The sequence below is a fragment of the Rattus norvegicus genome, chromosome 1, assembly GCF_036323735.1.
Source record: "Rattus norvegicus strain BN/NHsdMcwi chromosome 1, GRCr8, whole genome shotgun sequence".
NCBI lineage: Eukaryota > Metazoa > Chordata > Mammalia > Rodentia > Muridae > Rattus > Rattus norvegicus.
This window is the reverse complement of record NC_086019.1, coordinates 17,688,055-17,712,041: the sequence shown is the minus strand read 5'-3', so window position 1 is coordinate 17,712,041 and position 23,987 is coordinate 17,688,055. Positions and strand designations below refer to the sequence as shown.

General features: G+C 44.7%; 1 protein-coding gene across 10 annotated transcripts in view; it reads right to left on the bottom strand.

The window, feature by feature from the left end:
- Positions 1–266: 266 nt before the first annotated feature.
- The window catches only part of Ahi1 (Abelson helper integration site 1), a 130,917-nt gene continuing 107,196 nt past the window's right edge, over positions 267–23,987 (bottom strand). For 5 of the 10 annotated variants that reach the window (XM_063263018.1, XM_063263023.1, XM_063263011.1 and 2 more), the window contains 3 exons: positions 10,576–10,634; positions 5,756–5,858; positions 267–1,759 (listed from right to left, as the gene is read on the bottom strand). In XM_063263018.1, the coding sequence (XP_063119088.1) occupies positions 1,757–1,759; positions 5,756–5,858; positions 10,576–10,634 (165 nt within the window). In that variant the 3' untranslated portion in view covers positions 267–1,756. Of the gene's footprint in view, positions 1,760–4,448; positions 5,859–10,575; positions 10,635–12,770; positions 12,811–23,987 lie in introns of those variants that run through there. The other 5 variants (XM_063263007.1, XM_063263009.1, XM_063263029.1 and 2 more) reach the window with 3 other exon arrangements.

The window sequence follows — 23,987 nt, the reverse complement described above, 5'->3', positions numbered from 1 at the left end:
GAATGCGGACGGTCAAGGAGATTCCCTGTAAGTCCAGGCTCAGAGGGCAGAGATGGGGGACCCTTGTTGGTAAGTGAGCTCTGAGTTTGATGAGACCCTGCTCCGAATAGAGTGGGAGAACAACTGAGGAAGATGGCGGACATCAACACAGGGCCCCGCACTCAGGTGAACACACACCACACAAACATGCACGCATACACTCGCACACACAGCACACATGCAAACACACATGTACACACACACACAGAAAGGAAAACAGCACGAGCTGAAGTGGTAGGATACACCTTTATTTTTAATTGTCTCAACAGCACATTCACAAGACAGAAACAAAACATGTTCAGAGGAACTGAGCTGCCTGGCCCTGCTGCACCGGGCACCCACACGCACACGCACAGCAATGCCCCTGGCACTGGTAGGAGACACTCTGGTGCCGAGGGCTGTGGGCTCCAGCAGTTTTCAATGCCACCCTAGATGTGGTGGAAATCTCCTTTAGTCATAACAACAATACTAAAAGGGTCTCCACAGCAGGATCGTGTCTACCGTTTTTAAGCTTCTACAACATGTGCAGGGGTAAGAGGCAAACACACTTGTACTGGCAGCCACTTCACTCTGGTGCATCTGGACAAGTCTACACCTCAGCGCTCAACACGGCGTCTCTCACTTCTTACTTCAATGACATCAATTGTCTACTTCAGTAAATACGTTTTTCTGACTTTACCTCAGTCTGACCTTCCTTGTTGGGGTTAAATGCTTTCCTGACAGACTTATCATGCAGGTGAAGAACGGGAAGAGTCAAGAGAAAACCAAGGTGGACGAGGTCACTGTTACACCCAACTGCAGCACATGGCCACATGGTAATGGCATTGCTGTTCTGCAAATAGAGACATAAATACTGCTGTGTAATAATTTAAAGATAAACATTCAGATGAAAATAAACATTAAGCAGTTTATATCCATAAATTACTTATATTCTTAAATATGATTGAACTCTGTTGAAAAAATAAAAATAAATTTGGTACAGTGTTGCCAGTCCAGCCAAAATCATTCTTAGTTTAGGTGTGTTGAGTTACACATATTAATTCACTCAAGGGCAACAGAAACATTTAGTTCTTAAAAGCACATTGTTTCTTTAAATGCTTTTGTTACTGGGGCTGTTTGAATACACGATATCCAGAAGCTACATGTTTGTGTAGAGGCAGATTCTGTGCATTCTGAGCAGAGCACCCTGCCTACAACCACATCACAGCCACACGGGATGATGGCCTACAACCACATCACAGCCACACGGGATGATGGCCTACAGCACAGCCACGTCACAGCCACACGGGATGATGGCCTACAGCCACGTCACAGCCACACGGGATGATGGCCTACGGCCACGTCACAGCCACGTCACAGCCACACGGGATGATGGCCTAGTGAATGACTAACACTGTGCACACTGTCGTTCACATTTGCTGAGGAGCAGTTCTGGGGGTTTCTTTATTGGCTTTTCCAGCAGCAGCAATATAATTCTGATGTAGTCACTAATAGCACAAGTACAATACTTTGACTAATAACACTCACAATGGTTTATAACAATAAAGCCCAAGGGCCACAGTAAATTTTTTTTTTAGAACTAACTTCACTTCAGATTTTTCATACGGTCAATAAATACTGCCTTGTTTTCACTCAAAATCCAAAAAGAAATCCATCTGGTGTAGCTTTCCATCTCACGTGCCGTCCTCAGGCTGTTTCTTCTTTCTTCCCCGGCTTTTTACTAGGGAGAAAAGCACACAAGACAATGAACGATGTCTTCCAGCTACAACTAGAACAGCAATGCAAGTAAGAAACCGGCGACACCTCACACACTAGCTAAAAGTGCGACATTAATATAATATAGCCATCATACAGCCCGGCCCTAACTGTACTGCTCACATTCTGTGCATCGTTAGCAGCTGCACTGCCTGTCCCTGCACTGACGACCCAACACGAGCAAAAAAGACAAATTTCTCAAGGGTGGACGTGGCAGCTCCACTGAGCAAGACGTCGAAGAAGCTTCTGGCGAGCAAAGTCCTTCCCTTCATGGGGCGGGTGGGGCATTCCTGTGGACGGCATTCCAGCGACATCTTTATAAAGAGACTGTTTTCATCGAGATCCCTTCATTTACTCCATGGCTCTGTCTAAATTTCAAACTGGGCTAGGTATATTTTTCACACTTATTAGCCAAGTGAGCCACGGTTGCTGTGCTTCTGTTCCATCATGGCTGTCATTATCAATGGCTGTCACTGCTGGATTGTCCTTAGAAACAAGCTGTAGCCATGGGACAATGGCAATATGTTAGGTCAACCCACCACCTCTGAGAGAAGCAATGGCTGACACACTGTGGCAGGCAAGGGCAGAGGCTAGCCGTTCCCCACCGGCTCTCTGGGAAGGCAAACACTTGTGTTTTTCAAAACAGGCCTTACCTTAAGTATGTGGTTATGTTATTATTTCTTTTTCTATATGAGACAAAATTTACATCCAAGGTTTGGAAAATTCTGTTGTTTGTCCAGGTTTCCTGATTTTAAATTTGTTAAATGCAATCACACAGATAAACTCCTATTACACAAAGCAGCACAGAACTGGTCCGAGTGAAGCTCATGAGAGCAAATGGACGAGCGTCAAATGCAACAGATAGACCACGCTAAAATGCTACAGTGACGGGGTCAGGAAAAATCCAGTCTGTTGTTCTGGCCCAGTCAGGGACTGAAAAGAGGGAAGAGTAGAGTAGAGGTTCAAATAAATGCAGGTACAAGTCATTCGGAAACCCTAAAACCTGCCAAACACACAGAGGAGAAGAAAGATGTAGGACACCACCACAAGCTGAAGGGGAGGACGCATGGTGGTGGCACAAGGAGGAAGGCAGAAAGGGAAGGGTGACAGAGGTGCAGCTGGACATCGGTGATGGCTCTGCAGGTGCAGAAGACGAAGGCCAGGCTGAAGGAGCTGGGTGGAGGTGTGCCCGGTGCGATGTAAACAGAGAAGCCGGAGAAACTGCAGAGGAGAAGCCCTGAGAGAAGTTGAGAGAAGGCTGAAGCAACAGCGACAGTGTCTGAGGGAATGATTCACTGTCAAGAGGAAGGAACCGTGCAAGACACACACAGACTGCCTGTGAGTGGGGGACAGGGTTAGGATGAACGAGAGAGACAGGACAGTCAAATGTGCAGCACCTGCCACTCAGAAGGCAGTGGGACTCGTGGCTACCGGCAGACAGAACAGGCCCTCAGTGAGGCAGCCCAGCTTTGCTGAGTGCAGGGAAGACCACCCCCAGAACACAACCTGAATCCAAGCCCCCTCCTCTGAGGCATGCCCATACAGAGCAGGCCCACAGCGGGCACAGGACAGAGGCCAGAAGACAAAAAGAGAAAGGGAAATCTATACAGCAAGATTATGAAAATGAATATGAAACCTGATGTTTGTGACGCTGAGTTGCAGACCAGGCCTTACGTCAGAAGGAACTGAACCGGGTACAGGTTTGTTTCTGTGCTTAGCCCTGCTAAGTGCTGGGGCACAGAGAACGCCAGCCTGCTGCTGCTGCCTGTGGGCCCTGCCAGCACGTGCTGTCCAGGCAGAGCTCAGCAGCACGCACAGACAGAGAACTCACATCTGCTGTGCACACTGTGTACTTACACCCGCCTTCCACATTCATCATTACATCTTCCTACTTCTAGTCAATATGACAAAAACACAAGACAATTTGTCCTATGAATAACGAGTACCTAACAATCAATTATGTAAGTGTCTCACAATTTAATAAATTGCTTTTAGAAGAGCATCCAGGAAAACAAGAGTCTTCAGCTGTCCTGTCCTAGGTGGGCCTAACCATCAACATGCCCACATGAGCTGAGCCTGCATAAGCCAACGCTTTCCTCATAAAGATTGAATTAAAATCTTCTCTTAAACATCTACCTGAAGACACAGTCTTTTAACTGACTCTCCCTTGTCCTCAAATGTCCTCCTACCGTCAGGTAAAGACATGTTTATTTTTGAGATGGAGCTCCCTAGTTGGCCCAGAACGGCTTTGAAGCCCTGGGCTCACACCATTCTTCAGCTTAGAAGATGAGCAGCGGGGACGGCAGACCAACTTCATCACGTCTCGCCAGGAAAGAATTCTGAAAACCGTACACCCTCATATGCTCTCTTTTATGCAAATAAAAACAAATGTACTAACAAGCTTGCATCCATGAAGAATGGATGGGTTGTACACAGGGACATATGTCTAAGAGGTTACCCTACTTCCTTGTACTCTCATAAAAATTATATTTCCTACATTTTGAAACTTTGTAATGAAGTTATCTAATTTTGCTTTTTTGCTTTTCATTTCATGAATTTGATCACTGCTAACAAACATTTATTGCCAAATACATTTATTCTGTTAAACCTTCTTCACCAGTTTTCTTAGTGATATGTTTCTTTCTCTGATGATATCTTGGAGCTTTCTATATGTTACAGGTACAAATCCTTTAGGTGACATTCTATTTCAGCCCAGTTATTATTACAGATTCTTTTTTTTTTTTTTTTTGGTTCTTTTTTTCGGAGCTGGGGACCGAACCCAGGGCCTTGCGCTTCCTAGGTAAGCGCTCTACCACTGAGCTAAATCCCCAGCCCCACAGATTCTTTTTAAAAACAAATTTATTTTTATTCTTATGGGCACGGGTGTTTTGCCTGTATGTATGTATGTACGTATGTATGTGTGTACATATGTACGTATGTACGTATGTATGTAAGTACGTATGTACGTGTGTACGTATGTACGTATGTATGTATGTATGTACAGCCTGAGCTGCAGTTGCTGAGCCAGGTTCCTGACGTCACTGTTTGCACCCCTGACACGCATGATTTTAAAGTTTCCATTGCATAAATCCAAGCGTCTGTTTCAAACGATCCCTAGCTGGCAGGGTGTACGGCGTGTAGCTGTCACCTTAGGTTCTCAGACGCTAAGAGCCTGAGGCCAGCCTAGGAGACAGGAGCTGCCCTTCCCTAACAAACAGCCCTCACAGCTACACAGCAAAAACAACCAAAGCCCAGAGAAAAGCCTGAAATGTTTTCTAGCATGATTGTATACAAAACCATTCTCAGGATTATTTAATTATTCATCTAGGTTTTCTATACAAGTAGATTAACTTATTTTTAATTGAAAACGTTATAGAAACAGTCTAATTCTATCAAGCACAGTTAGGGTCACAACACTGAACATTTTGTTTCAACAAATGTCTGCCTACAGAGAAACGAAGGCGCCCACAGGCTTCCCTCCGTTTCTTACGCCTGCCCACCAACTCCATGCCCAAGGCCTATCTCAGAGGTAAGCGCAGCCCACTACCTGGTTTATAGCATAAATCCGCGTGCTTCTCAGGCCTCCTCCCACACCTGGACAGGCTTTCAAGGGGCTCTCGGCTCTCTGCAGATATTCCTATCTTCTCTCTGTAGAAAGATCTCCACGCTGTGTTTTCTACTCGATACCATACAGTCTGTCTCCCTGTTCACAGCCCAGAGTTTTGGACAGAAAGACTATTCTGGTGGTCTTTTCCTTTCAGGTTGATGACAGTCCAACTTACACTACTGCCTGTCCACCAGCACTCCCTGCAAGGCCACAATGGCTTCTTGGCTGCCATTCCCTGGCCAGGCCGGTGCTCTCTGGCATATGTAGACCAGGCTGTCTGGCATGTGTTCTTGGTGATGGAATAACTTCCTCCTCTTTTCTCTCACTGCTACCTTTCTGCTGATTTTCTCTTACCTCTATCAGGGTGACTTTGCGGACCGTTGGCTCACTTTTCTTCATCTCCATATCCGATTTGTGTCCTCGCTCCTCGAAGTTTTGATCTCTGCCCTTTTCAGAACTACAGGAAGGAAAGAGGCTGAGTGAGAAGCCCGTAAGGCAGCGGCTGGAGTGGATGAGATAAGGCGTGGATGTAGGGAAGGGACGGGATGGACACAGATGACAGGGGGGAGGGGCTGAGGGAACCACTGGGCAGAGCTACACACGGGATGACCCAGAGCAGTGGGGACAGCTGCTCCATCCTAGCCACAGAGAAGGGACAGGAGCTAGACAAATTCTGCCTGTTTGTTTCTGAAAAACATTTAGCTGCATGGGGAAAACCAGAAAGTTTTATCAACACAGATGGCGAACATGCTGTTATAGGATTCTCCTTAGTGGTGGAATGAAGAGGTTCCTAGGTGAGCTCACACAGCAACTGCAGAAGGCAATGAAAAGCAATGGAAACAGCAAGACATACACCATGGTTTGTTGTAGCACATTACATGTAAGGAAAAAGAATACAGAAACATGAAAAGAGAGAAACCCAGGAACTAAGAGACCAGTCTTTTCTCTAGAGAACGTGTGAAAGGTGGGGATTTCCTGAACAGAAGGTAAAAAGATGGAGAAATTTAAAACTCAGGCCTTCAGGAGGGATGATAAAGACCACTGTGTGCGCAAAACTGCATAGCACACTCATGTCGAGCCCTGGCTCTCCCGTGAGCGGATGGACAGGGACTTTTAGGGAGGGTGGACAAGTTCATACAGTTTTCTCCGGACAGAACCATACCAGTGTTTTAGGAGGAAAAGACACTAGAATCTCCTTGCCTGGGAGCACATGCATGCACACTCCCCACGTGTGTGCCCACAGAGGACACATGAAGCCATAGCGAGAAGGCAGTCATGTGAAAGTCAGGAAGATAGGCAATATTTTGAAGGCACAGTGTATCTGTGAAGCTTAGTAATGACAGGTTTGGAGAGATAGCTCAGCATGTGACAGCCTGAGTCTGATTCCCCAAATCTACATGGTGGAAGGCAAGAATTGACCCCTTCAAGCTGTCCTCAGAGCTCCACATGTACACCCTGGCACACAGGCACTGCCAAGTAAAGGAATATATGTAGAAAAAGAAATAGGTAAAATATTATTTATATGGACATTTCTTTTACTAAAGAAATAATAAGAATATATATGGATACGTAAGTTAAGGATATGCAAATTCCAAGCAGGTGAGACACATCTTGAATTCCAATGACTGAAACCACAGTCTGAGTCTATCAGGTACTGGTGAGGAAGCACAACTACCTTGCACACAGGTAAACCAATAAACAACGTAGGAAAACAGTCCCAGCCATTCCGGTCCTAATTGTTTACCCAAGAGAAGCGAAGGCAAATGTGTACACGGTGACTTGTACACAAATACTGATATTTGCAGTGGCTCCAAACTAGAGACTTCAAAGAACTTTTAACACGTAATAAACAGGTAAGTTGTGAAACTTGAAACTCTAGAAGGAGAGAGGAAAGCTCACTGGTTGTCAGGGGACAGTAGTTACAGAAAGGAAGAAATAGAAGGAAGATACTTTAAAAAAAAAAAGAGAAATTCTTTAATTGTGGTAATGGCTCATGGAGTCTACCTTTCTTAAAATCTGAAATGTGTAAGATGCTATTTAGTGTACATTATTTCACTAAAAGTGTTCAAAATGCCCATGTATATATATGGAATCAGGCTGAGCAAGTCGCGGGGAGCAAGGCAGTAAGCAGCACCCCTCCATGGCCTCTACAGGAGCTCCTGCTCCAGGCTCCTGCCCTGTTTGAGCTCCAGTCTTCATCCTCCAGTGGTGAGCTGTGACTTGTAAGTGTAAGCCAAACCAACCCTTTCCTCCCCAGTAGCTCTGTTCGTGGTGTCATCACAGCATTAGTCACCCCAATAGGGCAGGAGCATCACTGACCTGGTGCTTACCAGTTAGGCTACTGGCTGGCCAGTAACCCCTTGAGGATTCTCCCTCTCCATGTCACTGGGGTTGGACTACAGCCATGTGCTATCGTGTCTAGCATTTCCCCTGGGTTCGGGGCTCAAGCTCATGCTTCTGAGATAAGCACTTGCTCCCTGAGGTATCGCAGCCCCAGTCTGACCTTTTCTCACTAACCTCGCTGCTACATAATTTCCTTAGGAATGGCCAATTCTACTTTGAATAACTTTAATATTATCTTACCAAGTCTCTCTGGTTCATCCTTACCTACTAATGTGCATTCTTCTGTCAGATGTCAGACTGATGCTGAATGCTTGAGTTACTCCCTCTGTTTGACCAGCTCCTTTCACTTACTGTGAGCCTATAACCCTGGTCTCTTCATTCTCTCTAGACGGCTTTGTCCATTGCAGAAACCCCAACAGTTTCCTCACGACTGCACTGGAAAGCAGGTATGCTCTTGCGCACGCCCCTGTCTCAAGGCCTTTGCACTTGTCTCTCTCGCACACCACTCAATTCCCTTTTGCCTTCTACTCGTCTGCAAGACTATCTCTGACCATCCAACTAAAGCCACACTAGACACTGTGGTGACTCACGTCTATGATTCCAGCTTTTAGGTGGATAAGACAGGGGGATTACGCATGAGTTCAAGACTAGCCTAGACTATAGAACATGACCACTGCAACCAAAACCCCTAACAACACAAAACCAAACCAAAAAGCTGCAGCAATTACAGCTCCTATGTCTAGCTTCCTCTCCACAGTGTAGCACACTCTGACACAGATGCTTTATGCATGAGGAAATAAAACACCAGCTCTTTGAGACAAGGGTCTTTATGGGTTTCCTGTTGCCTCTCCAGTGCCTAGAACATGAGGACATGCTGGTGTCTGACAGATCTCTATGTAGAAAATGATCTGCATTACATCCGTGTTCTTGACACACGCGGCTCACTCAAAGGCACACATCGTGTGTTACCAGTGCACAGCAGTGCCTAGCACAGCTCCGCCTGCAGAAAGCAACCTCCAGCATTTTCTCCAACAGTCGGCTCTGCTCGGTTGGTCGGGGACAGCCACAGCAGCCGGGGCAGAACAGAACGAAGTTCTTGATACAGACGAATGCTTATTCTGGGTTCATGTAAACCACATGAGCAAGCTCTGTCTCCTGGTCCCACCTTCCAATCCTCAACTGCTCCAAACTCTCCAGTCCTATATTCTTCAGGAGTAACAGCTCACTAGAGTGACTAGTAGTGACTAGACTACCCCACCTCTGCCCACCACACGTCTCCCAATCGCCCTTGGAATCTGAGTGGCTCCTTTCTGTCTGAATCGCCTGCCTCACTCCTGTGTCAATGTACATGCTCTGAATGGTCAGCTCTGAAAGCTCAACAGAAGCCTGGCCCCTCCGGAGGCCGGCCAGCTCCTCTCTTGCGATGGCCACTTGCTTCTCTTCATTTTAGAAGAACAGAACGTTTTAGGGGAGAAAGGTTGGCTGCAAACTACCTCCTTCAGGAGGGAGTGGAAAGATAGTGTGATCTACAATGATGCTGTATTTTATTCCACACGTTCAGTCAGTTCCCGGGTGTCTAAAAAGAATCTAGCAGCATAGCAGATTACTGAGCCTTAGTTATGCAGATTTGTAAGACTGTCTGCATTTGTGAAGAAAAGTGTAACTTCTCCTTTTCTGCTTTTTAATCTATTTTCAAAGCAGCTTCCTTGCCTTCTGTAAAGTCTTTCTACCATGTGGCTGCTTGTCTACTGAGTGACTGCTGAACCCCATGCTAGCTTTCTTTCCTTTTTTTTCACTGTTTTCCTTGAAGCTGCTGAGATCTACAGTGTGAATGCCCAGGGGTTTCCTTTCAAACCCTAATGACATTGTCTTTGACTTCTGTTCAAACCCGTTCTTAAATTATTTTATTATTGAGACGGAGAACCCCAAGAAGGGGCCCTGATTTCTCCTGTATCATTTGGCAGTCACTAAGAGACCCTCTCCCCCATTGCAGTAACAGTATCTTCCCACAGCAACTGTGGCAGTGAAGACAGCTGAGAAAGGACAACCAAGTCCAGTGGTGAGGGTCTGGAGACTGAGGTCTTAATTTAGGTACTGAGAGCGTGGCCTACAGCATTAGCACAGAGGAGATGTGGGAGGAATTATAAGGCATCTACCAGATTATGATTCCATAACTTTTAAAGTCTACTTAAAAATTACACACCTCTCATCTGTGGAGTAAAATAATGTCTTGTAGCATATTGCATGGTTTGATTTGGTAAACCTCGTCATGTGAGTAAAAACTTTTGAAGTGGAAGAGGTGAATTATTCTTCAAATTGTGGAATCATGTAGTTTATCTTAGCGTGAACAACATCTCTGAGGGAGGCCCAGCAGGGAAGGTCCTGTGTAGGCCATGGGAGGAGCTAGCAGATGCCTGTGCTGGTCATGGAGGCTGCGCTTAAGCTTTGCTGGAGACCCAGAACACATACATTCTGATGGGGAACGGCCAGAGAACCGCCTATTTTCCCTGCAAAGCCTCCAGTAGACGTTTCAGAATTGAATTTTACCTAACTACGCACCTGTGTTAGTTAATGTTATTTCAAAACATTTCTCAAAGTAAATGAAAGATAAAAATAAGTCTTCTGATGTTTAATGTGTTGATATTTTATATAACATTATTTCTCTGGCTTCTAAGACATTCTTAAAATCTTTCAAAAATCAGTAATATGAAATTTAACTTGTGGTGTGATCACTGTGTTGTGAAAAAGGGATATAGATCATCCTTAAAAAACAGTAAAACAAAACATCGCTATTTATCATTGCAAATTATCCAAAAGGAGAAGCTACTTACTGTCCCATAGGCTTCGAGCCCAGTCTGGAATCCAGGAACCTGTCCTTAATGAGTGACTGCTGTGAGGAAGAAGAGGAAACCAAATAGTAAGTCAAACAGGAGAGAGGGCTGACTACAGGATCAGCAACCACAGAGTCCCTGCTAGCTCTGAATGAAGACAGAAACCAATGTGTACACCTGTCCTGAACTTGCAAGTCTATCCCAGGGACATTCTCAGTCCTACAGGAACCACAGGCTAGTAAACGCACCTTTCAGATCAGCTTTCACAAAAACCCCAAAACAAACAACACAAATCCTTCCCAAACAAATAAAATCATTAACAACAAAAACAAACAAACAAATAAACAAACAAACAAAAGCCCACAAAGCAAAACAAAAGAGCAGGTTGAGTGAGCTTAAGTTAACTCAGTGGGGTGGTCTGTTACTGAAGCTCCAAGTCACATGTAGCTTTCATCGCTGCTTTTCCTTCTGGTCTGGTCAGGTCTTTAATAGTAAAGCTCGACTGAACTGAATGCAAGATGCTGAGGTTGAACACTGAATCTTTTACAACCTTGCTCAGCAAATCCTGCTTTATTAATGGCGCCCCTGTGAAGAGGACACACTTGTGGAGGAGTGCCGACTCATAAGTGCTAGACACTTCCTCTAGAATTTGAGCATTATCTCCAACAAAAGTCCAAAGAGGGCATGGTGTTCACTGTGACACAGGACTTTATAAATCCACCCAGTACTGCCACGGAACAGACTGAATCGAAATAATTAGATGTTACAGAAAAGGTCCATTCGACACTCAAAATGAGACAATAAATTACTGAATAATATCCAGGTGAAAGATATCTGCACAGTTATTTAAAGTCACCTAGAAGACAAAATTAAAAGCCAGATGAAAGAAAAGGATACAGCCTTTCTCTCACCCCTGCAGGAGAACACTACTGCTCTGCCTCCCCATCCTCCTTCACAATCAGGGACGGTGCCTCGGCAAGCTCTGTCACCAAGTACCTCTGACAAGCGGTACTGTGCTTACTATAAACGTATTAGGGCGACTGCTCTCCTTGACTATGGGCATGTGTTTACTACCAAGTGGCTTTAAATCAAACATCTGAGGTGAGGATTCAGACAGACAAGGCAGGGGTGAAAGGTGGGTGCTGTAGTGATCCCAACAATACAAGAACTGACGCACCTTGATATGGCTTCACCACTACAGTTGACAAGACTCCGTTCAAACGCAGAGTAAAAACTACACACTCAGTCAGTTTCCATTCCATTAAACCCCTAGCCTGTCCTCACCACACAGCGCAACAAGCAACGAAAAGGATCAAAGCCAGACTCAACATTGGTCCTCACAGAACTTCCCTGGGGAGTAAGCACATAAGCTCCAAGCACATCACTGACTAAATGGGCGGTTTGCATTTTTAAAACTCTTCACAAGGAGTACGTATCATTTCTACCTCTTTGTCCAAGAAAAGCCAGCATTTTACCACAAATAATTTGTATGTTTCTAGTGAACGGTAAAACAGCTGCAGACACGCAGCTCTAAACTGAGTTCCCCTCCATCTGCACCCTTCTGAGCTGAGCAGGAAACAAGCAGTCTCCCTGTTAAGCCAGTGGCCCCTGTGCGTGTCTTAGGAGTCCTGCTTATAACAGAGTCTGCTCACCAGAATGGGATGCTAGGATACTCTCAGGTTTACCTCTGTAGACATTAAATAGAACGAGGGACAGCAATCAGAACTCAGTGTGTGCATGCGAGTCAGAAACAATGTAATAAAAGACAGAAAGCAGATTAAATACTGTTCATGCCATGTTTCTCTTTGTGTTCTTATGGACCCACCACTGGTACACCTCATTTTTTCCCCCATGATGCATAGTGGTTTGCGCTATGTTCAAATGCTACAGAACCTTCAGTTGGCAGGAACCCGACCGTCACGTCTTTCCCTGGTCTGTAAGAGCGCTTACTTCCTTAGGACTCACACTTCCCTCTAAAACCTTTACTCACTCATTCCTTGGTCTCAGCAGCAGCAGCCATATGGGAAGTGGTCATGAAGGCAGTAGGAGGGGAAGAAGGAGTTGTCTCTGTCAGCTGTTTATTTTATCTTTAAACAAAAGCCCCCAAGGCTGGGACACAATCAGCCACCAGTGCCCCCACCATCAGCGAGGCCAAGGAGCTTGGCGGCCCGCCCTTCCCTCCTTTCCACACACACCTCGGTTGTTTTGTGACTTCATTTCCTCTTCATGGACATCCTTGATTTGGAGAGGAGGGATGAAGAGAGGAAGATGAGCAAAGCGAGGATGAGGAATGGCAGGACGAGTCTACAGACGCCTGTTCCCCACCCTCACAGCCTCTCTGGGATGATTGTCAGGTTAGAGTGCAATGAGGCTTACACATGAAATGAATGATACACACAGTGATTTAAAATGATACAGCGGATTATGTGGAGATTTATCAGGAAGAAAACGACTTAAAACAGCGTTGCAAAAGAGGAACGGGCATGCAGACGACTCACCAGAATTACGTCCAAACTTGAGGAATGGACGTAAAGTCACGTGAGTATCCAACCAGTGTACGCTGTGACTAGCACCCCGCATCAGACAAGGCAGGCTTGTGAGATAGTATAGCTTTATTTTACATGCTGTTACGCCCACGGGTACATTTACCATCTCAGATGGTTCGTTTCTACTTTGTGCATTTTTTTTCTTTTAGACCATAGATGCAAGAGAGGAAGGTTGCCAATGAGGGTTGGTTGGTTCTGTTATTACTGTGTGTGGCCCTAAGAAGCCACTTCACCCCTCTTGAACTGGGCTCAGCATAAATTGCATAAGCTCTCACGGCACCACACTAGTTTCTACAGATGAGGAAATGGAGGCCCAGAGTCACCAGGGATACAGAGGCAGCTGGAGGGCTATGCCAACTTTCCTAAAACTGCCTTCACAGTAAAAGTCATTTTCAGTGGGATTCTGCTTGAAGCCTCAAGTGTCAACAGGTATAAGTAGAATCATTCTGGGTAAAACCTAGGTTTGTAATGGCCTGGCACACCCTTGCCACTGGTGTAGATCCCAGAGTTTTACACTGTAGGTCACAGCCCTGTAACTAAATGTAGGGGCTATAAAAAAATTGGGAACAGGAAATGGTTCTGTTGTGGAATGGCCAAAAAGAAAAAAAAAAAAAAAACCCTAAAAGTCAAATGGGAGCTGAGCCTGAGGTGTTTGTTAGCACACACTCGTGCTGTGTCCTGAGCACTCGTGCATCATGAGCACTCACGTGTGCAGGGTTGTGCACCCTGCACCAAGCGTCCTTGGTGCTGGAATCCACAGCACACACATTCTGCACCTGTGCGCACTGCTCACTGCTCTGCCACACAGCGCACCAGGAAATGTCTGAGCGCGGCTCAGGTGTGAGGTAATGGCGTTGTGACGTGTTTTTACTACACACACATACACTTACAGAACCAAAACATTCTCGTTATGGAACAAGAAGAAGCAATCAGCATATTACTTGTGTCAGTCTTTAGCATGAGACAAAGTACTCTATTTTGGGGATACCGTGTTAAACTGTTGGCTTTTAAAAGTTGCTGTTTGAGTTTCATTAACAACAACTACTACAAATACTACTATTGTTGTTTGGGACTAGGACAGAATTCCCAATTACGACTGACACGGCTTTAATGGTTCTGCCATGTGCATGAAGCATCTGTGCTAGGTACTGATGGGGGACACATTCTCACAGACTGAGGCCTGTCCACTCCCCCCTTCCACCCCTCCACCCCCCCGCCCCCGGCTGTCAAACTATCGCCCTTTTACTTGCAAAGTCAGAATGTCTACAAAGTGCACAGGAGTCAAGTCTGAAGCCAAACTCCATACAAAGGGTTCTCCATACCAATGGTCAGCACAAGGAGCTCTACCAGGCCAGGGATGGGTGGGATCTTACACCCTCTTCCCTACTCTTTTCTTCTGCAAACAAGTAACTCGGGATCTTTACTACTCTTCCTTCCCTCGGCAGACCTGAACAAGAAGCTGTGACCCACACCAGAGGTAAGGGAGGCGACCTGGGGTCTCTGGTCTCACAGCTACATTAACATAATCTGGCCTTTGTTCTCTAGCCTTCCGAGTACTGTAAGAAGGACACAGGTTTCTCTTTTCTGTTTTGGACAAACTGTAGATAAATGAATTTTCCTTTACCACTTTCTATTTCCTATTTCTCTGGCAGGGAAGCAGGTAGTGGGTGTGGCCCAAGTCCTCTGCATCATTTTCCAGTCTCCTCAGAGACTCTAGAGTGACTTCCCTTGGTGGCATTAATTACATACAGTTAGTGTACAAAATGTTTCCCAGTGCGGGATTGATATGGTGATTGAGGCAAACTTTAATGGCATTGCTGTCATCAGTGTGGTAGAGTATTGATGGAGAAAGGCCATCTGGGAGCACTCCCTGGAAGGAAGGGTATACCTTTTTTTTTTTTTTTTTTTTAACGTCCTATCCCTGTCCCTCTCTTGGTCCAGCTTTACTTCCATGCCTGCCCGGAGGAGAACAGCTCTGATTCACCATGCCTTCCTTCTCTGTAAGACTGCCCTACTTCACCACAGGCCCCTAAACTCTGGGACCTGCAGATTGCTGGCTGAAACCCAGAACTATGAGCCAGGATAAATCTTTCATCCTTTAAAATACACTCTTTCAGGAATATTGACACAACAGAATCTCCTCCCCTCCCCCCAGCTCAGAGGTATGCACCTAAGGCCGAAGGCTAGGTACAGGGTCTACTGCTCAAGCACCTCCCACCTCTACCTTAGAATGAGATTGCTTCTTTCTTTTCTTCTTTTCTTTTCTTTTTTTTTTCTGGTGTAGTTGTTGGGGATCAAACCCAGGGCTAAGCAAATGCTTTCCCACTGAGCTACACCTCCAGCTAGAGAATGAGCTTTTGAACTAGCAATTTAATCATGTCACCTGTCTGCTCTGCATACTCTGAAAGCTCCTAGCACACTTGTGACAAACCATGACTCCTTCAGCTGCCATACAAAGGCTCCTGAGACTCTGCTGACTTGTTTGTCTTTTCTCCTTCCTCTCCCTCCTACCATGATGCTGCACTGGGCCACGTTAGGTCTTCACAGGCTGCTTCTCAAGTCCCAACGGCATTCCCCAGCGATAGCTTCTGGTTCTCACAAATGACCCTACGGTTTCCTGTCACTATCTTTTATTGCTTATGCTTAGTTTTGTGACTTTGTAGCTAATGTCACTTCCATTCTTTAGGCTATAATGCAGCGACATTTCTGATTTATTGGCCATCACCATTCAGACTCCACTCTCCTGCAGAGTCTGAGAAAGTAACAGGCATTCTTAAAAGTGTTAAGCAAATCAGAAGATGCCAAAGCAAGAGCAGGAGTGAGAACAGAGTCCTCAGGTAAGGTCTGGACCAGGAGAATGAAAGCAGAAACTACTCAAAGAGTTTCTATATAAGGAAATGCAGATCTCTCAAAATAGACACAGAAAGGGTGAACTTACAGGAATACAGAGAAAACTGGAATGAAAAGGGCAAGAGGAGCAGCTTGAGGAATGTGGGGTTGTTTTCTTTGAGGAGGTGTTAAGGAATATGGTCTCAAGTCAAAGGGACAAGCAAAAAGATGACAAGACCCTGTGCCTCACTGCGGCGGGTAACCATAGCCTGACACTACACATGGTGGTGATTTAAAGAAAACAACAATGGAATAAACACAGAACAGAAGTGGCAAAAAATGGACAAGTGGTTTGCTCTAGGGTTGGAAACCAATGAGACAGATCACGGACTCCAAGTGCTGTTTATGCATCTGGCACCAACCTGCTAGATAATGCTGCTTGTATGAACTGACTTCCTGGGGACTAAGTGACTTGGCTTGGGAAGCACAGAAATGGATTGTAGGCAAGCCAGACAGTAGACAACACCAAGGTAACCCTCCATTAAGAACATGTATTAATTACTTGTGTGTGCAAGTGTGCACGCAGCTGTGGGGATGTATTTTATGTGTGTGTAAGTGTGCACGCAGCTGTGAGGATGTATTTTATGTGTGTGTAAGTGTGCACGCAGCTGTGAGGATGTATTTTATGTGTGTGTAAGTATGCACGCAGCTGTGGGGATGTATTTTATGTGTGTGTAAGTGTGCACGCAGCTGTGGGGATGTGTGTGTTACAGAGAGTGAGTGCAAAGAGCAGAGAACCAGTTGCAGGAATCAACTCCCTGTTTTGCCTCTGTGGGTCCCAGAGACTGAGCTCAGGTAGTCAGGCTTGGCAGAAACTGACTTTATCACAAGAGCCATCTTGTCCCTCTGACAACTCCCCTCCCCCGTCCCCTTTCAATTCCTGAAAACAGAAGAGTGACTGGGTCCTCTTCCTCTTTTGAGCATGAGCTATTTCCTCATCTCCCATCATGAGGGAATCAGGTCCCAAATGAGGTCCCATGGCCTAGAAGCAAGATACGTAGCATGCAGGTAGTGGCTGCTTGGGCACATCTACCCTAACAAGGAGACAACACAGGCAAACAGAGAAGGCTCACTCAGTGCCAAACGTTTAAGTCAGGGAGTGATAAGGCAGATTTGTTCTAATATGTTAAGAAAGATATTTTATTTCATGATTCATCTGAATAAAAAAAGACCCTTAAATAAGAAAAGGTTCATTTCCTTTTATGTTTCCCAAAAAACCAAAACAAAGCTACTCAGAAAATCAGTTAAAATCAGTACTACCATTGCTGGCATTACTGTGGTTGCTAAGGAATAACCAGAGCATTAGCATGTAGTTAATTTTCCATGGTTTTTGCTAAAACTGACAACAATTTCCTCAAGCATAGGAAACGAGCAGTAGTCGACAGGTTTAAGAGACATTGTATAAAGCAAGTCTGCTGGCTTATGGATGGGGCAGAAGGTTGGCTGGGTCCAGACCAGATACCAAAGTTACCTTCACAAAGTTTAAACAGCCCCCTCCCCCCAGGGTACAGCATAGCCCTAGGGGAATGCATTGTCTAATGCGCCCACAGTGCTCAGGGTGAGACTCTTTTAAGTAGAAAGGCTGCCAAGTAAGCACCCAGCAGTCAGGTGCCCGACAGCGTCCAAGGAATGGCCCTGTTGCCTGTTAAGATTAAGTTAGACAGCGTGGTGCTAACTGTAATCATTCCTGCCCCTATCTGACTGGCGGGGAGTTCTTGAAATCACAGCTTTACATTTTAAATCTCTGACAGGTTTTCCGAGGAATGTTACTGATTTTCAGATTACCCCTGAAGACATACATCATCATGAAGAGTATACTGTGCTACTCTGCCTTGGAGTCCTGGGCCCTGTGCACCACAGACAATGGCAGAGAAGAGTGTGGCGTCATTGTCTATATTTCTGTATAGTCATTGGGATAAATGCCCTAAACATACTTCTTTGCGTGTACCACTAGAACATTTTTCCCAGTGGGACTCTCTATTATTCTATAAATTGAGCTTCTGTGGAAGTCGGCACAGTGGAATGGGATGTGATAAATGCCCAGTTTAGGCTCAACTTAGGGTTGCTGAATGGAAAAACAAGCCACAGGCTTTTTAAATACAAGTGTAACTATGGAATTAAGAAACACTCCAAGGAGGTATTTCCTCAACCTACTTTTGGGGTTAAACCACAGAGGGATTGTCTCACAGACTCTATCCCAGAGCTCCTGGCAACTGTCTCAACCCTATCCTAGGTTACATAATCTGAAAGCAGGCCGCAGCACGTATGGCCTCATCCTGTGGAGGCCAGAGGATCCGGGATGGATCAGAGAGAAGAGAGGCTGAGGTAAACAAGCCCACAAATGGTGGGGGCACAGGTGCAGAGGAGAAGCAGCCCAAACCCAGCCCTATTACCTGAGAGAGTAAAGACCTCACTCCTCCTTTGTAGAGCAGCCAGCATCTCTGAGCTGTGGGTGCTCCTCTGTGTTACACTGGGAGCCTCACGGTGAGGATGGATTCTGAGGGGCACGGGCTCTACTGTGCTCTCCTGTCCCTTCACTGGGCTCTCTGTGAAGTGCTGTCAGTAGAGCAGCAGATGCTCTTGCAGTAAGGAATGGATACATCTTCGTTACAGTAGTTGTCTAACTTACTGTAACAAGCCATGGAGATGTAAGGACAGCATCGGTCCTGGACGCTCTGCACTTCCTCACGAAGTTCAGGAACTAGATATTTTGTTTTTTAAACTATAAAGTAAAATTTCAGCCCAAGTTTATGAGTTTCCTATTAGATTTTTAGTTAGTTCTTTCCAGATAAAACATAAAATATTCCTGCAACTTTGGATCAAATTCTATAGAGATATACCACTACATTTTCTCTCTCAGAATTACTAATGCTATTATTCTTTAGCAATAGGAAGAAGGCAGTAATTATGACTGTATTTTCAATAATTAAGTGTTCCTGAATTTTATGTATTTTGATACCATATCAAAAATTACTACTGCAAAAGTATCTTTGCTGGGTACTTGACATAAAAATAAAATAGTATTATTATGGTTTAAGACTAATAATTCCAACTTACCTGAAAATAATGTCATTTAGCACAATTATAAGCTTCTCTGATGACTAAGAGATACACATAAAAATTGAAAGCATGTTTTTTATGAGAAGCGGATGGAACTTCTAGTGTAAAATTGTCTGTGTGTGTTTGTGTATGCATGTGTGTGTGGTTGTGTGTGTGGTATGTGTGTGTATGTGTGATACATGTAGTATGTGTATGCATGAGTGTGTATATGATGTGTCTGTATGTGTGGGGTGTAGTATGTATGTGTAAGTGTGGTGTATGTGAGTATGGGCATGGTGTGTGTGTATAGAGTAAATAGCATGGAATTATCTGATGCATTATGGTTCTTTGTTCTTACTTTGGACTATATAAAAAAAAGAGGTCACTGAATATAAAATATACCCTATTATATAGAACATATACTATCTATATAGTATAGACTCTGCAGTCTGGTTTAGAAACTGGTCATTTTTAATTAAACCAGATTGTTCTCACTGATTCTACATGCCAGAAAAACACTGAAAATGTGTTTACATTTCTTTTACAGGAAGATAAACTACAATGTAGATTTTTAGAATTATTTTGGAATAGCTGAACTATTGATTATTATTACTTGTTACTACTACTACTACTACTACTACTACTACTACTACTACTACTACTTGTCTAGTAATGCCCAAAGCACCACATGACTGTGCTATCTTTTCAGATGTGGTCTAGTATTTCTGTGCATAAGTGTCACTAAATTCGGCAGCTATACAAAGACACATGTGCACTGTCCATGCTGAACCACTTAGAGGAGATAAGTGATCCTTTTCGATTTTGAGTAACTTTTTTTTAAATTTAAAAGAGAAAAGAAAGCTGAGCATTTACCAGAAATCAGCAACAACACAGCCCAGCATTTTATGAATTACGAATATTCTGGGTGTTTTAGTAATTCTAAAGGTCTAAAAATAGAATTTTCTGTATTAATAAAAAACATCTTCAAGACTTATTAGATAGAGAAAAAAGAACATTAAGTATAATTCTAATTTCATTAAGAAAAATCAACATGAATGAAGTCATGCAAGCTCGGAGGCAGAGAACACTTCAGGAGACCATGAAAAGTTTAGAATCAGCAGGATCACAGATGTACAAGACTTATTTTTCATCTATATTGTTTTTATAAGAATGGGGATGTGTTACTTTTATAGGGTAACTAATTAAAAATGTCTAAAAGACAAATGAAAAATAAGAGCAAGTTTCTGGACTCATTTTCTCGAAGCTTCCAAGTGTCTTCACTCCGGGATAGCCCTTCTCGTTTGTGTCAGATGCGAACCAGCAGCACATCTTGGTTCTAAGTCCTAGATGAGCCTGGGCGAGAGCGCCCACCTCCATGTTGGCAACAAGCGCTGTTGCTGGCCAGCACGCCATCTCCATATGCCACTGGGAGATCGGGAGGACGAGCTGCCAAGGCACAGGGAGGCACGCTGGTGCTTTGGACTGTATAGTGTCAACACAAGTAAATGTAAAAGAGGACAGCTTTGAGGTTTCTCTCCCTTTTTCCTTAAAAGTTAGAGAATGAAGCTGAGTGTGTTGTACACGGCTGCAGTCCCAGTCATTTAGGCTGAGCAGGGAGAACACTTCAGCTTAGCAGCTCACGGCCAGTCTGCGCAATAGTGAGGCCACCGACTCAAAACCAGAAACAAAACCCAAGGTAAGACACACAGAATACAATTCCTGCGAACTCCACGTGAGGAAGGCACGGTGAAACAGACATTAAACAAACAAAACCACAGTGATGCAACACAACTATGGAGGTAGCCATGTGGGAGAGGACAGAGGGAGGCTAGAGACTGTGCGGGCCGCCCCTAACCAGCAGCGCCATCTGCGTGAAACCTTTCCAGTGCTATGGTCTGCTTTGCTCCTGTGCACACCGACAGACAAGCTACGGTCGCAGCCACACTCCTGGCTATGGTACCACAGTGCTATGAATGCAGACCTCCCACAAACGCTAACCATCGGTCACGTTCTTTAAAAGGCTTATCTTATATAACATAATGAGAAAAGGCTTGCACATGAAATTAAATCTTGGAAGCATTTTATGGTGTGTTTATAACACTGAATCTTGATAAAAATCAAACCATTTTATATCATCACAGTTCATTTCACATTCTCGCTTTCTCCAGGAATCACCATAGTGTCTAATACATATGCAATAAATTCCTCAGAGAGTGTGTGTGTGTGTGTGTGTATACAAACAAACACACACACATACATACATACATACATACATATATATACACATATATTATATATTCTTAAAAATTATATGTATATATGTATGCATATATATGAGTGTGTGTGTATGGAGAATAATATGCCAAGAGTTGAGACTTACATGGCCTTAGTTTCAATGGTCAGCATGGTGGCAAGTTGGGGACACCAGTAACACATCATCTTTCATTGCAGTTCATACTAAACCAAAAGCTTCACTAATGCCTCATGCTAACATATTTTCATTACACACAGACACACACACGCACACACACACACACACGCACATACACGCATACACACACACACACACACACACACACACTCACACACACACTGAAAGATTACATAGCTAGGCAAGCACCCTACCACTGAATTACATCCCTGATCCCTTGTAAGCTATAGTCTACACATGGATTCATATGTGACAGATCACCTTAACTTTACAGTCTGATCTGCACTCCACCCTCTCTATGGGGATGTCCTATTTCCTGTCCCAAATGGATCCCCACCCTGTGCAACACTTGCTCTGTGTGTTAGAGTTGTTGGTCATCCTTGTTCTGCAGGGATTCAACCCAAGGCTCTGTGCATGCTCGGCAAGTGTTCTTTAGTGAGGGCTACATCCTCAGCCTGCTTATTTTATTTTTAAAACGTTTTTAATTTGCATACTGTGTTTCCTTGGGCTATGTTAGAATTAGGGTTTGGATGTTAGCAAGATGAGCCTGGAACAGCCTTTGTGCTACGCTGGCCATCTGAAGAGCGAGTATGGTGCATGTCTGCTGGGAGGAGAGTGTAAAGGTACGTCTGCAGCATGGACGTCACAACTGCAACATTAAACTAAGCCACGATGCACTGAGTCCATCTGAGGAACAGGGAACACGGGCCCATCAGGAAGAGGAAGGACAAGGCCAGCTTCACAGGAGCAGTATAGATAACTCCTAGCACCTGACTGACACAGAATAAATGGAGTAAGGTGTCGGTCGCCCTTTTTCACTGCAGTTCACACTAACCCAAAGCCTCGCTGCTGCACTGTTGGCCATGCTAACACGGTTTCACTGCATTGACTCATCTAGGGAATCAGTATCAGCTGCTGAGTTGAGGAGGTTATCTTTCAGAACTCCCATGCTGGGTCTCTACGCCTCGCCATGGTGGTTCCTGGCAGTAAGGACGTGATAAGGATAGTCTTAAATGGGATTTGTGCTTTTCAAAAGAGGACACACTCTTCCCTGTCTCCTCTGCCCCATGAAATTGCAATGGAGCTGCAAACCAGAGGGTGAGCCCTCAACAGACACCACATCTAACTAGCATCTTGATCTTGAGCTTACCACGCTGTGCGACTTATTTGTTAGTTAAGCCATTCGAAACTACTGCATATTTGTTACAATAGCCTCCAACTATGACAAGTTTGCCTAATTTCATAATTAGGCAATTATGAATGTTGAATAGCAAAATGTGTATCTTCCTGTAGCTTTATGGGGAACCTGGCTTTCTAAGTCCGCCAGTTTCTTCTGCTTCTCCGTTTTCTCCCATCTAGTGAATCAAGCAGGAAATCTCTCACTCGTTTATTTCTAGACTTTGACTTTACCCCCCTCCTGAAAGGGGTGCTGCTCTAAGCTTGACTGCTGACATACTTTGCTAGTCAGTTCTCTTCTGTTGCAGAAGAGTAAGCGATGAGCTCTAAATACTTTGAGAAGCCGGGAGCATCCTGCCCCTTTCTTAGAGCTGCTGTAAGAACAAAACTCCAGGCATAGCCAAATGGGAGGTAAAATCACTATCAGCTGAGAAGCCCTGGTCTATGCCAGGATTCAGCTCTCAGTTTGTCTTTCTATAATCAAACAACTATTCTCCATCTTTCAATCTATCCTTTCCTGCATTTGCCCCACAGCTTATCAGTCTGTATCTCTTCAATCCTTGAAAAATAACCTGACACCTCATTTTCCTCAGCAACCGCTCCCTCCAGTCCCTCCCATCTCTGAAGTGACACTGTGAGAGTGGCTTACACTTGCTTGTTACTTTGATCCTGGTGCAAACTTATCAGAGTCCTCCCAACTACTGGATGCTCAGTAGTACCAAGTAATCCAACCGCTTGGCTGGCAGGCGTGTATCACCTTCAACATGTAGCCCACGGACAGCTATGAGGGTTATCTAATACAGGACTGTAAACTTATTTAAACAAATCATTAGAGGTTTGTGTGTTTGTGATTCTTTGCTTTTGGTAACCTGTCTGCATGGTTTTTACCAGGAACTTTGTAGACAGCAAGGTAGTGTCACAATGTCAAGCAGCTGGACATGCCTGGATGTGTCCTTTGCTTTACCCTTGGCTGTGGGCATGTCTGCTGTCTGCATTTCCAGTCTTTGGCTCCCTTGGTATTACTCTCAGCTGGCTTCTGCCTTTGCCTTCCTTCTCTTTGGTCTCGACAGGCCTTACTCAGGGCCACGAACTTGACCACAGACTCTGCTTTCCAGTCAGTGCCCGGACTACACCAATTCCTCTCCATGTGGCTTTGGAGGAACTGCACTTTCTCTCCAACTCCAATTCTGCCTTCTGGATGGTTGGGAGCATTTCTACCTGGGATCACTGGAATACAGACTGAGCTCATCGACTCTCACTGCCTAGCCTCCTCGCCCTGTACTCCAGCTCTCCCTAGCTCATCCATGATGTAGTCCTGTCGCATGCTTACT